This window comes from Calliphora vicina, chromosome 4, assembly GCF_958450345.1.
Source record: "Calliphora vicina chromosome 4, idCalVici1.1, whole genome shotgun sequence".
In the NCBI taxonomy this organism is placed as follows: Eukaryota; Metazoa; Arthropoda; class Insecta; order Diptera; family Calliphoridae; genus Calliphora; species Calliphora vicina.
Window position 1 is genome coordinate 56,666,951 of NC_088783.1, and position 17,413 is coordinate 56,684,363.

At 28.5% G+C, this 17,413-nt stretch overlaps 1 protein-coding gene across 2 annotated transcripts in view; it reads right to left on the minus strand.

Annotated features, from left to right (window-relative positions):
* ec (echinus) overlaps positions 1-17,413 on the minus strand; it is a 236,796-nt gene that overhangs the window by 106,155 nt on the left and 113,228 nt on the right. The window contains exon 1 of one of the 2 annotated variants that reach the window (XM_065506897.1): positions 12,354-12,562. The exons of the other annotated variant lie outside the window; for it this stretch is intronic. Within the exon in view, the coding sequence (XP_065362969.1) occupies positions 12,354-12,554 (201 nt within the window). The 5' untranslated portion in view covers positions 12,555-12,562. Of the gene's footprint in view, positions 1-12,353; positions 12,563-17,413 lie in introns of those variants that run through there. 2 annotated transcript variants of the gene reach the window in all.

Genomic DNA, 17,413 nt, shown 5'->3' on the forward strand with positions numbered 1-17,413 from the left:
TCATTTTAATGAGAAATGAACCTGCATTATTCACCAACATAGCTCTTTTTCCAAAATTTCGTCTGACTATTTTTAATATTTTTTTGAAAATTTTAATTTTTCAATGTTGATCCTCGAAAGATTTTTCGACAATTCTGGACAAACTAGGATAGATGCCAGGGTGGGACATACCTCATTTTAAAGGGAAATGAACCTGCATTAGTCACCAATATAGCTCTTTTTCCAAAATTTCGTCTGACTATTTTTAATATTTTTTTGAAAATTTTAATTTTTCAATGTTGATCCTTGGAACAATTTTCGACAATTCTGGACAAACTAAGACAGATGCCAGGGTGGGACATACCTCATTTTAAAGGGAAATGAACCAGCATTAGTCACCAATATAGCTCTTTTTCCAAAATTTCGTCTGACTATTTTTAATATTTTTTTGAAAATTTTAATTTTTCAATGTTGATCCTTGGAACAATTTTCGACAATTCTGGACAAACTAAGATAGATGCCAGGATGGGACATACCTCCTTTTAAAGGGAAATGAACCAGCATTATTCACCAACATAGCTCTTTTTCCAAAATTTCGTCTGACTATTTTTAATATTTTTATGAAAATTTTAATTTTTCAATATTGATCCTCGGAAGAATTTTCGAAAATTGTGGACAAACTAAGATAGATGCCAGGATGGGACATACCTGATTTTAAAGGGAAATGAACCAGCATTAGTCATCAACATAGCTCTTTTTCCAAAATTTCGTCTGACTATTTTTAATATTTTTTTGAAAATTTTAATTTTTCAATGTTGATCCTCGGAAGATTTTTCGACAATTCTGGACAAACTAAGATAGATGCCAGGATGGGACATACCTCATTTTAAAGGGAAATGAACCTGCATTATTCACCAACATAGCTCTTTTTCCAAAATTTCGTCTGACTATTTTTAATATTTTTTTGAAAATTTTAATTTTTCAATGCTGATCCTCGAAAGATTTTTCGACAATTCTGGACAAACTAAGATAGATGCCAGGATGGGACATACCTCCTTTTAAAGGGAAATGAACCAGCATTATTCACCAACATAGCTCTTTTTCCAAAATTTCGTCTGACTATTTTTAATATTTTTATGAAAATTTTAATTTTTCAATGTTGATCCTCGGAAGATTTTTCGACAATTCTGGACAAACTAAGATAGATGCCAGGGTGGGACATACCTCATTTTAAAGGGAAATGAACCTGCATTATTCACCAACATAGCTCTTTTTCCAAAATTTCAACTGACTATTTTTAATATTTCTTTGAAAATTTTAATTTTTCAATGTTGATCCTTGGAACAATTTTCGAAAATTGTGGACAAACTAAGATAGATGCCAGGATGGGACATACCTGATTTTAAAGGGAAATGAACCTGCATTATTCACCAACATAGCTCTTTTTCCAAAATTTCGTCTGACTATTTTTAATATTTTTATGAAAATTTTAATTTTTCAATATTGATCCTCGGAAGAATTTTCGAAAATTGTGGACAAACTAAGATAGATGCCAGGATGGGACATACCTGATTTTAAAGGGAAATGAACCAGCATTAGTCATCAACATAGCTCTTTTTCCAAAATTTCGTCTGACTATTTTTAATATTTTTTTGAAAATTTTCATTTTTCAATGTTGATCCTTGGAAAAATTGTGGACAATTCTGGACAAACTAAGATAGATGCCAGGATGGGACATACCTGATTTTAAAGGGAAATGAACCAGCATTATTCACCAACATAGCTCTTTTTCCAAAATTTCGTCTGACTATTTTTAATATTTTTTTGAAAATTTTAATTTTTCAATGTTGATCCTTGGAACAATTTTCGACAATTCTGGACAAACTAAGATAGATGCCAGGGTGGGACATACCTCATTTTAATGAGAAATGAACCTGCATTATTCACCAACATAGCTCTTTTTCCAAAATTTCGTCTGACTATTTTTAATATTTTTTTGAAAATTTTAATTTTTCAATGTTGATCCTCGAAAGATTTTTCGACAATTCTGGACAAACTAGGATAGATGCCAGGGTGGGACATACCTCATTTTAAAGGGAAATGAACCTGCATTAGTCACCAATATAGCTCTTTTTCCAAAATTTCGTCTGACTATTTTTAATATTTTTTTGAAAATTTTAATTTTTCAATGTTGATCCTTGGAACAATTTTCGACAATTCTGGACAAACTAAGACAGATGCCAGGGTGGGACATACCTCATTTTAAAGGGAAATGAACCAGCATTAGTCACCAATATAGCTCTTTTTCCAAAATTTCGTCTGACTATTTTTAATATTTTTTTGAAAATTTTAATTTTTCAATGTTGATCCTCGGAAGATTTTTCGACAATTCTGGACAAACTAAGATAGATGCCAGGGTGGGACATACCTCATTTTAAAGGGAAATGAACCTGCATTAGTCACCAACATAGCTCTTTTTCCAAAATTTCGTCTGACTATTTTTAATATTTTTTGGAAAATTTTAATTTTTCAATGTTGATCCTTGGAACAATTTTCGACAATTCTGGACAAACTAAGATAGATGCCAGGGTGGGACATACCTCATTTTAAAGGGAAATGAACCTGCATTAGTCACCAACATAGCTCTTTTTCCAAAATTTCGTCTGACTATTTTTAATATTTTTTTGAAAATTTTAATTTTTCAATGTTGATCCTTGGAACAACAGGTTCATTGGAAATGCAGGTTCATTTCCCTTTAAAATGAGGTATGTCCCACCCTGGCATCTATCTTAGTTTGTCCAGAATTGTCGAAAAATCTTCCGAGGATCAACATTGAAAAATGAAAATTTTCAAAAAAATATTAAAAATAGTCAGACGAAATTTTGGAAAAAGAGCTATGTTGATGACTAATGCTGGTTCATTTCCCTTTAAAATCAGGTATGTCCCATCCTGGCATCTATCTTAGTTTGTCCACAATTTTCGAAAATTCTTCCGAGGATCAATATTGAAAAATTAAAATTTTCATAAAAATATTAAAAATAGTCAGACGAAATTTTGGAAAAAGAGCTATGTTGGTGAATAATGCTGGTTCATTTCCCTTTAAAAGGAGGTATGTCCCATCCTGGCATCTATCTTAGTTTGTCCAGAATTGTCGAAAATTGTTCCAAGGATCAACATTGAAAAATTAAAATTTTCAAAAAAATATTAAAAATAGTCAGACGAAATTTTGGAAAAAGAGCTATGTTGGTGACTAATGCAGGTTCATTTCCCTTTAAAATGAGGTATGTCCCACCCTGGCATCTATCTTAGTTTGTCCAGAATTGTCGAAAATTGTTCCAAGGATCAACATTGAAAAATGAAAATTTTCAAAAAAATATTAAAAATAGTCAGACGAAATTTTGGAAAAAGAGCTATGTTGGTGAATAATGCAGGTTCATTTCCCATTAAAATGAGGTATGTCCCACCCTGGCATCTATCTTAGTTTGTCCAGAATTGTCGAAAATTGTTCCAAGGATCAACATTGAAAAATTAAAATTTTCAAAAAAATATTAAAAATAGTCAGACGAAATTTTGGAAAAAGAGCTATGTTGGTGAATAATGCTGGTTCATTTCCCTTTAAAATCAGGTATGTCCCATCCTGGCATCTATCTTAGTTTGTCCAGAATTGTCCACAATTTTTCCAAGGATCAACATTGAAAAATGAAAATTTTCAAAAAAATATTAAAAATAGTCAGACGAAATTTTGGAAAAAGAGCTATGTTGATGACTAATGCTGGTTCATTTCCCTTTAAAATCAGGTATGTCCCATCCTGGCATCTATCTTAGTTTGTCCACAATTTTCGAAAATTCTTCCGAGGATCAATATTGAAAAATTAAAATTTTCATAAAAATATTAAAAATAGTCAGACGAAATTTTGGAAAAAGAGCTATGTTGGTGAATAATGCAGGTTCATTTCCCTTTAAAATCAGGTATGTCCCATCCTGGCATCTATCTTAGTTTGTCCACAATTTTCGAAAATTGTTCCAAGGATCAACATTGAAAAATTAAAATTTTCAAAGAAATATTAAAAATAGTCAGTTGAAATTTTGGAAAAAGAGCTATGTTGGTGAATAATGCAGGTTCATTTCCCTTTAAAATGAGGTATGTCCCACCCTGGCATCTATCTTAGTTTGTCCAGAATTGTCGAAAAATCTTCCGAGGATCAACATTGAAAAATTAAAATTTTCATAAAAATATTAAAAATAGTCAGACGAAATTTTGGAAAAAGAGCTATGTTGGTGAATAATGCTGGTTCATTTCCCTTTAAAAGGAGGTATGTCCCATCCTGGCATCTATCTTAGTTTGTCCAGAATTGTCGAAAAATCTTTCGAGGATCAGCATTGAAAAATTAAAATTTTCAAAAAAATATTAAAAATAGTCAGACGAAATTTTGGAAAAAGAGCTATGTTGGTGAATAATGCAGGTTCATTTCCCTTTAAAATGAGGTATGTCCCATCCTGGCATCTATCTTAGTTTGTCCAGAATTGTCGAAAAATCTTCCGAGGATCAACATTGAAAAATTAAAATTTTCAAAAAAATATTAAAAATAGTCAGACGAAATTTTGGAAAAAGAGCTATGTTGATGACTAATGCTGGTTCATTTCCCTTTAAAATCAGGTATGTCCCATCCTGGCATCTATCTTAGTTTGTCCACAATTTTCGAAAATTCTTCCGAGGATCAATATTGAAAAATTAAAATTTTCATAAAAATATTAAAAATAGTCAGACGAAATTTTGGAAAAAGAGCTATGTTGGTGAATAATGCTGGTTCATTTCCCTTTAAAAGGAGGTATGTCCCATCCTGGCATCTATCTTAGTTTGTCCAGAATTGTCGAAAATTGTTCCAAGGATCAACATTGAAAAATTAAAATTTTCAAAAAAATATTAAAAATAGTCAGACGAAATTTTGGAAAAAGAGCTATGTTGGTGACTAATGCAGGTTCATTTCCCTTTAAAATGAGGTATGTCCCACCCTGGCATCTATCTTAGTTTGTCCAGAATTGTCGAAAATTGTTCCAAGGATCAACATTGAAAAATGAAAATTTTCAAAAAAATATTAAAAATAGTCAGACGAAATTTTGGAAAAAGAGCTATGTTGGTGACTAATGCAGGTTCATTTCCCTTTAAAATGAGGTATGTCCCACCCTGGCATCTATCCTAGTTTGTCCAGAATTGTCGAAAAATCTTTCGAGGATCAACATTGAAAAATTAAAATTTTCAAAAAAATATTAAAAATAGTCAGACGAAATTTTGGAAAAAGAGCTATGTTGGCGACTAATGCTGGTTCATTTCCCTTTAAAATCAGGTATGTCCCATCCTGGCATCTATCTTAGTTTGTCCACAATTTTCGAAAATTGTTCCAAGGATCAACATTGAAAAATTAAAATTTTCAAAAAAATATTAAAAATAGTCAGACGAAATTTTGGAAAAAGAGCTATGTTGGTGACTAATGCAGGTTCATTTCCCTTTAAAATGAGGTATGTCCCACCCTGGCATCTATCTTAGTTTGTCCAGAATTGTCGAAAATTGTTCCAAGGATCAACATTGAAAAATTAAAATTTTCAAAAAAAATATTAAAAATAGTCAGACGAAATTTTGGAAAAAGAGCTATGTTGGTGAATAATGCAGGTTCATTTCCCTTTAAAATGAGGTATGTCCCACCCTGGCATCTATCTTAGTTTGTCCAGAATTGTCGAAAATTGTTCCAAGGATCAACATTGAAAAATTAAAATTTTCAAAAAAATATTAAAAATAGTCAGACGAAATTTTGGAAAAAGAGCTATGTTGGTGAATAATGCTGGTTCATTTCCCTTTAAAATCAGGTATGTCCCATCCTGGCATCTATCTTAGTTTGTCCAGAATTGTCCACAATTTTTCCAAGGATCAACATTGAAAAATGAAAATTTTCAAAAAAATATTAAAAATAGTCAGACGAAATTTTGGAAAAAGAGCTATGTTGATGACTAATGCTGGTTCATTTCCCTTTAAAATCAGGTATGTCCCATCCTGGCATCTATCTTAGTTTGTCCACAATTTTCGAAAATTCTTCCGAGGATCAATATTGAAAAATTAAAATTTTCATAAAAATATTAAAAATAGTCAGACGAAATTTTGGAAAAAGAGCTATGTTGGTGAATAATGCAGGTTCATTTCCCTTTAAAATCAGGTATGTCCCATCCTGGCATCTATCTTAGTTTGTCCACAATTTTCGAAAATTGTTCCAAGGATCAACATTGAAAAATTAAAATTTTCAAAGAAATATTAAAAATAGTCAGTTGAAATTTTGGAAAAAGAGCTATGTTGGTGAATAATGCAGGTTCATTTCCCTTTAAAATGAGGTATGTCCCACCCTGGCATCTATCTTAGTTTGTCCAGAATTGTCGAAAATTGTTCCAAGGATCAACATTGAAAAATGAAAATTTTCAAAAAAATATTAAAAATAGTCAGACGAAATTTTGGAAAAAGAGCTATGTTGGTGACTAATGCAGGTTCATTTCCCTTTAAAATGAGGTATGTCCCACCCTGGCATCTATCTTAGTTTGTCCAGAATTGTCGAAAATTGTTCCAAGGATCAACATTGAAAAATTAAAATTTTCAAAAAAATATTAAAAATAGTCAGACGAAATTTTGGAAAAAGAGCTATGTTGGTGACTAATGCAGGTTCATTTCCCTTTAAAATGAGGTATGTCCCACCCTGGCATCTATCCTAGTTTGTCCAGAATTGTCGAAAAATCTTTCGAGGATCAACATTGAAAAATTAAAATTTTCAAAAAAATATTAAAAATAGTCAGACGAAATTTTGGAAAAAGAGCTATGTTGGTGAATAATGCAGGTTCATTTCTCATTAAAATGAGGTATGTCCCACCCTGGCATCTATCTTAGTTTGTCCAGAATTGTCGAAAATTGTTCCAAGGATCAACATTGAAAAATGAAAATTTTCAAAAAAATATTAAAAATAGTCAGACGAAATTTTGGAAAAAGAGCTATGTTGGTGACTAATGCAGGTTCATTTCCCTTTAAAATGAGGTATGTCCCACCCTGGCATCTATCTTAGTTTGTCCAGAATTGTCGAAAATTGTTCCAAGGATCAACATTGAAAAATTAAAATTTTCAAAAAAATATTAAAAATAGTCAGACGAAATTTTGGAAAAAGAGCTATGTTGGTGAATAATGCTGGTTCATTTCCCTTTAAAATCAGGTATGTCCCATCCTGGCATCTATCTTAGTTTGTCCAGAATTGTCCACAATTTTTCCAAGGATCAACATTGAAAAATGAAAATTTTCAAAAAAATATTAAAAATAGTCAGACGAAATTTTGGAAAAAGAGCTATGTTGATGACTAATGCTGGTTCATTTCCCTTTAAAATCAGGTATGTCCCATCCTGGCATCTATCTTAGTTTGTCCACAATTTTCGAAAATTCTTCCGAGGATCAATATTGAAAAATTAAAATTTTCATAAAAATATTAAAAATAGTCAGACGAAATTTTGGAAAAAGAGCTATGTTGGTGAATAATGCAGGTTCATTTCCCTTTAAAATCAGGTATGTCCCATCCTGGCATCTATCTTAGTTTGTCCACAATTTTCGAAAATTGTTCCAAGGATCAACATTGAAAAATTAAAATTTTCAAAGAAATATTAAAAATAGTCAGTTGAAATTTTGGAAAAAGAGCTATGTTGGTGAATAATGCAGGTTCATTTCCCTTTAAAATGAGGTATGTCCCACCCTGGCATCTATCTTAGTTTGTCCAGAATTGTCGAAAAATCTTCCGAGGATCAACATTGAAAAATTAAAATTTTCATAAAAATATTAAAAATAGTCAGACGAAATTTTGGAAAAAGAGCTATGTTGGTGAATAATGCTGGTTCATTTCCCTTTAAAAGGAGGTATGTCCCATCCTGGCATCTATCTTAGTTTGTCCAGAATTGTCGAAAAATCTTTCGAGGATCAGCATTGAAAAATTAAAATTTTCAAAAAAATATTAAAAATAGTCAGACGAAATTTTGGAAAAAGAGCTATGTTGGTGAATAATGCAGGTTCATTTCCCTTTAAAATGAGGTATGTCCCATCCTGGCATCTATCTTAGTTTGTCCAGAATTGTCGAAAAATCTTCCGAGGATCAACATTGAAAAATTAAAATTTTCAAAAAAATATTAAAAATAGTCAGACGAAATTTTGGAAAAAGAGCTATGTTGATGACTAATGCTGGTTCATTTCCCTTTAAAATCAGGTATGTCCCATCCTGGCATCTATCTTAGTTTGTCCACAATTTTCGAAAATTCTTCCGAGGATCAATATTGAAAAATTAAAATTTTCATAAAAATATTAAAAATAGTCAGACGAAATTTTGGAAAAAGAGCTATGTTGGTGAATAATGCTGGTTCATTTCCCTTTAAAAGGAGGTATGTCCCATCCTGGCATCTATCTTAGTTTGTCCAGAATTGTCGAAAATTGTTCCAAGGATCAACATTGAAAAATTAAAATTTTCAAAAAAATATTAAAAATAGTCAGACGAAATTTTGGAAAAAGAGCTATGTTGGTGACTAATGCAGGTTCATTTCCCTTTAAAATGAGGTATGTCCCACCCTGGCATCTATCTTAGTTTGTCCAGAATTGTCGAAAATTGTTCCAAGGATCAACATTGAAAAATGAAAATTTTCAAAAAAATATTAAAAATAGTCAGACGAAATTTTGGAAAAAGAGCTATGTTGGTGAATAATGCAGGTTCATTTCCCATTAAAATGAGGTATGTCCCACCCTGGCATCTATCTTAGTTTGTCCAGAATTGTCGAAAATTGTTCCAAGGATCAACATTGAAAAATGAAAATTTTCAAAAAAATATTAAAAATAGTCAGACGAAATTTTGGAAAAAGAGCTATGTTGGTGACTAATGCAGGTTCATTTCCCTTTAAAATGAGGTATGTCCCACCCTGGCATCTATCCTAGTTTGTCCAGAATTGTCGAAAAATCTTTCGAGGATCAACATTGAAAAATTAAAATTTTCAAAAAAATATTAAAAATAGTCAGACGAAATTTTGGAAAAAGAGCTATGTTGGTGAATAATGCAGGTTCATTTCCCTTTAAAATGAGGTATGTCCCATCCTGGCATCTATCTTAGTTTGTCCAGAATTGTCGAAAAATCTTCCGAGGATCAACATTGAAAAATTAAAATTTTCAAAAAAATATTAAAAATAGTCAGACGAAATTTTGGAAAAAGAGCTATGTTGGTGACTAATGCTGGTTCATTTCCCTTTAAAATGAGGTATGTCCCATCCTGTCATCTATCATAGTTTGTCCACAAGCTATTTTTTAAAAATATGTATTAAATAGTTTTTGAATATGAGTGTATGTAAGTATTGCAAATATGTCACAAAAAACAAAACATATTTGTGAATATGTCCTAAATTGGCAAATATGTCACAAATACTAAAAACGAATTTATAAATATGTAATAACGTAAGGCGTTACGCCGAAACATATTTGCAAATATGTAATGACGTAAAGTTTTACGTCGAAACATATTTAACTCGGCATATTTATCTTCACTCACTTGTCATTATTGTGGTTTATTTAAATGGATTTTGTCAGCTATTTCAAAGGTCTTGTTGATTTGCATCTACTTTCTTTTTAGGGTTGTTTTGGTTGTTTTTAAAGGCTTTTAGTTTTGGTAGTTAAGTTACCGGTAAACAATTAAATTTTTCATTATTATTTGACATTATGGTTTTAATATCAAGAAACTATTAAAATTAATGATTTGTTATGCATTTCCAAATAAAACTCACACCAAAAATACTCTTAGTTAAAGTATTTGTTTGACAGAATACAGTAGTTGTTATAGTTCTGAAGAATTTCTTTATAATTGGGCCTATGATAGTATCTGTTTGTTTTTATTTGGCTATTTAAATATTCTTTGGAAAATTGTCATATGAAATTGTGTCGTCGTCTGTTTTTTTTTTCTAATAATTATGTATATTGTATTTTTATGTCTGTTTTTGAGTTTGTTTGTGTCTTAAACCTTTTGTTTTATTATTCAAAGAATGTAAATAGTTTTGTTTTTATTTGAATGGTCGAGCTTATAACTCATAGAAAGTGACACTTATTTTATGCTAAATAATTAATTAATTTTTTGGTTTTGATAACTATACAAAAAAAAAACATTAATTGCAAAATTGGATGGTTTATGCTGAAACGTGAGCAATTTGCTACTGATAACTTGTTTAACTACTTAAAATAGAATTTTTAATTTTTCTCTGGTTTGATTTTGTTAAAATTCAAACTCTTAAATACTCATTTTATTATGTGTAAATAGAGTATATGGTTCATAATTTAAAACCGCCTAAATTTAAACATCTCGCACACTTTTGTGAAAAACTAGCAATGTTCAGGATTGAATAACTTTGGAATACGTCTTTCGATATTAACAATGATGATATCTTTTGTAAGTATTCGGTTTTATCTTTGTAAATATTTCATAAAAATTACATATCTTCTTTGCAAAATGACCTCCAAAATCGGAAAATTTCCTTTCTCTTTGGATATCTCTGAAATGGATCTTTTTATTTTCTTAATTTACACAAAATAGACAACTGAAAGTAAAGTTATCGATAACTATTCTATAGAAAAGTAAAGTTATCGATAACTATTCTATAGAAAAGTAAAGTTATCGATAACTTTTCTATAGAAAAGTAAAGTTATCGATAACTTTTCTATAGAAAAGTAAAGTTATCGATAACTTTTCTATAGAAAAGTAAAGTTATCGATAACTTTTCTATAGAAAAGTAAAGTTATCGATAACTTTTCTTTAGAAAAGTAAAGTTATCAATAACTTTTCTTTAGAAAAGTAAAGTTATCGATAACTTTTCTTTAGAAAAGTAAAGTTATCGATAACTTTTCTTTAGAAAAGTAAAGTTATCGATAACTTTTCTTTAGAAAAGTAAAGTTATCGATAACTTTTCTTTAGAAAAGTAAAGTTATCGATAACTTTTCTATAGAAAAGTTAAGTTATCGATAACTTTTCTATAGAAAAGTAAAGTTATCGATAACTTTTCTATAGAAAAGTAAAGTTATCGATAACTTTTCTATAGAAAAGTAAAGTTATCGATAACTTTTCTATAGAAAAGTAAAGTTATCGATAACTTTTCTATAGAAAAGTAAAGTTATCGATAACTTTTCTATAGAAAAGTAAAGTTATCGATAACTTTTCTATAGAAAAGTAAAGTTATCGATAAATTTTCTATAGAAAAGTAAAGTTATCGATAACTTTTCTATAGAAAAGTAAAGTTATCGATAACTTTTCTATAGAAAAGTAAAGTTATCGATAACTTTTCTATAGAAAAGTAAAGTTATCGATAACTTTTCTATAGAAAAGTAAAGTTAACGATAACTTTTCTATAGAAAAGTAAAGTTAACGATACCTTTTTATAGAAACCAAAAGTTATCGATAATTTTTGTATTGAAAAGTAAAGTTATCGATAACTTTTCTATAGAAAACAAAAGTTATCGATAACTTTTCTATAGAAAACAAAAATTATCGATAACTGTTGTATAGAAAACAAAAGTCATCAATAAATTTTCTCAAGAAAATAAATGTTATCGATAACATTTCTAAGGAAAATAAGACATTTCGGTAACTTTTCTATAGAAAATAAAAGTGATCTATATTGTTTTTTTAATTGGAAACAAAAATTATCTCTAACTTTTTTTAGAAAACTTTAGTTCAGTTTAATTTCTATAGAAAACTCATTGAAATCATTTCGAAATTCTTCAAAATCACTTCATATTTATTTGATTGCAAAGTTTCGATAATTTGTTTATATCCGAAACTCTTCATTTTTATACACTGCGCCCAAGTTCAAAATGTTATTTTAAACAATATTCTAAAAGCTTAACTTAATCTTCATTAATATTAAAAAATTGGTGTTTTTTAAATTGAATTTCATTAAAAAAATCAAGATTTTAATAGGTTTGTGTTAAAAAATGTGACTCACAAGTGTGATATTTCATACATAAGTTAACTAAAATCAAGTTTGGCTTTTAGAATCTTAATAAAAACATGCTTAAAACCTTGTAGCATCAGCTGCACTATAATTTTGCAACAATAATTATTTCAAATTCAATTAAAAATACTTAAATTTCAAATCAATATAAATTTAAATTCCTAATGCAACAAAAAAGAAAAACATACACTCAAATACATACAAGTATTTCAACTAAAATTCCACAACATAAGTAGAAATACATAAATTATCATATAAAACATCTAACTAACTGCAGCAAAAGCTTTAATAACAGCAAACAATTGTATATTTATTAGCAATAATCTTTGTTATCTTACCTTGCAGGTTTGAAAAAATGCGCCAATACCAGATTTTGTATATTTCAGACAATCTGTTGAACTGGCAGTAGCAGCAGCAGTAGTAGAACTACTAGAGTTTGAATTGTTTGTGTGATTGGTATTAAGTTTTGACTGCTTTTGTTGCACAGTCGATGAAAGGGGCGCATGGGGTGGTGCGGTTTTTATGGCCACGGTATCCATTGTATTGAGTAATATTTTATTTAAAAAAAAGGTGGGTGTTGATTTGTTTCTTTTTTTTTTGCACAGCAATAAAGTTATAAGCAAATTATTATTTTTGTTATTATTTTAGTTAAATTTAAATAACTTTAGTTTTATGCTTCACTAGTCACATATCTAAGGGGTTTTGCACACTTGTGTTAAAAAAATAGGTTGTTTTTGGCACTAAAACATCCCTCATTTATATAAATGCTTAATGGCTGGTTTTGTGTTTAATATAAAAGGGGTTTAGTTTTTTTATTTTATTTTAAAAGAAGCGTTTATTTTCGCTATAACAATAAATTTATTTTGAAAGACTTCAAACACATGTGATGTTTCAAAAACTTCTTCGTTTTTTTATATTTCCAAATGCACCTGTTTTTTATTTCTTTAAGTATTGCAAAAGGGTTTTTATTTTTCTTCACTTTAATCAATAATGATCAAAAAAGGTGCAAATTTTAATAAACTTTTGTATTCCCTACAAAACACTTATTTAAATAATTTCTTGTTAAATTCGTTTTGTTTCTTTTATACTTTTCATTAATTCACATTTTGACTTGTAATGTCAAAAGTTTATACATTTAAGTTTTAAGCTATTTCTTTGTAAATTTGTCTGCTAATTTTTTCTAGCTATTTTAACACTCGTCTCTCCAACAAACTCAAACTTTTTTATAATTTTTTTGTTAATAAATGTTGCGCCTCATTTGCTGTAGTCGTTGTTGTGGATTTTTGAAAAAACGCTTTAAGTTTCACGGTTACAGTACAATTTTTTATTCTTGTTATCAAACACATTTTGCTTTTTGCATATATGTAAATAAATCAATATTTAAGCAAAATTTTATATTACAATAAATAATTTCTTTCAATTTCTTTTTGTTTGTTATTTTCTTTACAAAAGCAAAAACAACATTTATTACACACACACACATTCAAATTTAAAGTTGTTATTATTATTGTTTTGCTAAGAAATTTAATATTCGACACCTATTATGAATACGAAATTATTGCGCCACTTACGTCTGTTTAACTTAAGAGCATGTTAAACACTATTTTACTCTGTTTAAACCAGACGTCGGCAAAGAGCCACCTTAAGAGCTCTCTGGTTTTATTTTCTTTCACACGTACGTAATTGGCAAAAAAAATTAAACGAAATCATTCTTACAAACCTTTGTATCAGTGCACTGAATGCCAGAGAGCGCTACTCAAAAAACGCAAAGTGGTGTTAGTGTGCAAAGGCAATTTTACTCTCTGCCGATGTCTGGTTTAAACAACAGGTAAAATTTCCCTCACATTTAAAAGGGGTATTTTGTGTTTATTGTTTGTTATCTCTGATAACAAAAACAAAACACAAAAGCCATGTTTAGCAATTGTTTGGGAAATTTTTTATGTAACCTGTTGTTAGAGTTTTAAAGAGTAACTTAGCAGTGTGTAAGAGAAAAATAGTTTGTGTAAACTGAAAAATCTCTTTTTAACAGTTTGAGGAAATGTTTGATTAAAGAAATTTAACAATAAACTATAGCATATATTGAGGAGTTTTTAACTAAAATTTAACTGTAATATAAAGTAAAGATGCCATATTAAAATAAAGATATAGAGAACCAAAAACCTTAAATTTAGAACATCGGAATGGGGAAACTATGTGACAAATGCAAGAGTATGAACAATGAAATATTGTATCATGCAAATTTTTTATATAAAAAATGTACAAATTTACAATAGGTTTTTTTTAAACCGAAAAGATATCGATAAATTTAGTTTTCTACAGAAAAGTTATCGATAAATTTATTTTTTTACAGAAAAGTTATCGACAACCTTGGTTTTCTATAGAAAATTTATCGATAACTTTGGGTTTCTATAAAGAAGTTATCGATCAATTTAGTTTTCTATAGAAAAGTTATCGTTAACATTTGTTTTCTATAGAAAAATTATCAATAACTCTACTTTTCTAGAGAAAAGTAAAGTTATCAATAACTCTACTTTTCTAGAGAAAAGTAAAGTTATCAATAACTTTACTTTACAAGAGAAAAGTTATCGATAACTTTACTTTACAAGAGAAAAGTTATCGATAACTTTACTTTTCTAGAGAAAAGTTATCGATAACTTTACTTTTCTATAGAAAAGTTATCGATAACTTTACTTTTCTATAGAAAAGTTATCGATAACTTTACTTTTCTATAGAAAAGTTATCGATAACTTTACTTTTCTATAGAAAAGTTATCGATAACTTTACTTTTCTATAGAAAAGTTATCGATAACTTTACTTTTCTATAGAAAAGTTATCGATAACTTTACTTTTCTATAGAAAAGTTATCGATAACTTTACTTTTCTATAGAAAAGTTATCGATAACTTTACTTTTCTATAGAAAACTTATCGATAACTTTACTTTTCTATAGAAAAGTTATCGATAACTTTACTTTTCTATAGAAAAGTTATCGATAACTTTACTTTTCTATAGAAAAGTTATCGATAACTTTACTTTTCTATAGAAAAGTTATCGATAACTTTACTTTTCTATAGAAAAGTTATCGATAACTTTACTTTTCTATAGAAAAGTTATCGATAACTTTACTTTTCTATAGAAAAGTTATCGATAACTTTACTTTTCTATAGAAAAGTTATCGATAACTTTACTTTTCTATAGAAAAGTTATCGATAACTTTACTTTTCTATAGAAAAGTTATCGATAACTTTACTTTTCTATAGAAAAGTTATCGATAACTTTACTTTTCTATAGAAAAGTTATCGATAACTTTACTTTTCTATAGAAAAGTTATCGATAACTTTACTTTTCTATAGAAAAGTTATCGATAACTTTACTTTTCTGTAGAAAAGGTATCGATAACTTTACTTTTCTATAGAAAAGTTATCGATAACTTTACTTTTCTATAGAAAAGTTATCGATAACTTTACTTTTCTATAGAAAAGTTATCGATAACTTTACTTTTCTATAGAAAAGTTATCGATAACTTTACTTTTCTATAGAAAAGTTATCGATAACTTTACTTTTCTATAGAAAAGTTATCGATAACTTTACTTTTCTATAGAAAAGTTATCGATAACTTTACTTTTCTATAGAAAAGTTATCGATAACTTTACTTTTCTATAGAAAAGTTATCGATAACTTTACTTTTCTATAGAAAAGTTATCGATAACTTTACTTTTCTATAGAAAAGTTATCGATAACTTTACATTTCTATAGAAAAGATATCGATAATTTTACATTTCTATAGAAAAGATATCGATAATTTTACATTTCTATAGAAAAGCTATCGATAATTTTAGATTTCTATAATTTTTCATCATGACAACGCTCCGATATTTGCTTAATTCTTTCTTGGCCTCAAAAGATGAGCAGTTCTTTTGGCTCGGAATCCATATGTTGCCAGAAAGATGGGAAAAGGTCATAGCGAACTTAGAATTGAAATTTGAAAAAATCCCACATTTTTAATTCAATATAAAAAATGGACTTGAGCCAAATTAAATTTACTTTCAAATTAGAAGATAAAAATTTAAAAAAATTACCAAAAATCTCTAAAAAGTTATCAATATCAATAAATTATATAAGAGAGTTATCGATTACTGGTTTTTAAAGGAAGTAGCTTTATGGTTCTTTAGACAAGTTATCAATAGCATAAATTTTCTAGAGGAAACAGACGAGACGAGACACCCTGTATTGTAAAACAAGAATACAACAAATCACATGTCAGAAACGACAACAAAATACATTGACTAACATGTATTTTGTTGTTGCAAGTGTTAGGTTTTTGACTATTTCTTCTCGTCCCTATGGTACCCTATGCCTAAAACTTTAGTTTCTTTAGAATCTATTGTGAAGATTATTTTTCTATAATGTTTTTAATTTTTCATGATATAAAAACAATATTATGTATAACTTTATGTAAAATACTATTCAAAATGTTTAATAATGTAAAATAATAACATTCCCAAATGTGTGTAGCATTTTCATCAATGTGGTAACACAGTTTCTGTTATTTATTGTTCAGCCAAAAAGTATGCTTTAGTTTTATTTTTACATGCTTTTATCTTAAGTCTTTTGTTTTGTGTGATGGTTTTTTTATTTTCGTTGATATTCAACAAAGAGTTTTTTAGTTTGAAACTGAATTTTATTTATTTTCAGCTCTTTGCTGTGAGAAACTGCTGAAATTTTGTATGTATATTTGGGATATTTTTGAAAAAACTAAAATAATACAAGACCTACAGTAATATTTACTAAAAAAATACGTTATTTTTAAATAAAAAAACATATATACAAAATAGAAAAACATATTAAATATATTAAAACATTTTCAAAGATATTGAAAATTAGTCTTTATTAAACACATGTAGTAAGTCCATATTTTAGCAAAGTGGTTTAAACAAATAATTTGTTTAAAACTCACCCATAGTCTTTGATAAGGTTTAAATTCCATTAAATGCAAAAAATGAATTATGGTCTTCTATAAGTTGTTTACGCTATGAAGTGCTTTGTTTTTTTAGTCATAATAGTCATAATAAATATTAATCTAATTTATGCTTCAAAATATTATCATAGATTTAATTCCTCAATATTTTTAATCTACTTGTCTAGTATTCAAAACTAAAAGTATGGATTTTGAATTTCCAATATTATAAACTTAGTTCATGCCTAAATTATTCAAATTGTATATTTACGATAATGATTTCTCAATAATTTTATTCATACTTGTTGTACTAATGGCTTCGAAACCAGTCGTTCGTTGTCCACTGTCGTATACATTAAAATCAAATCTCGATTTCTTTTTCATACTGGCCATAGTATACCCAGATCATTTATCCCAATCATCTACTCGTTCGTTTAAAGAA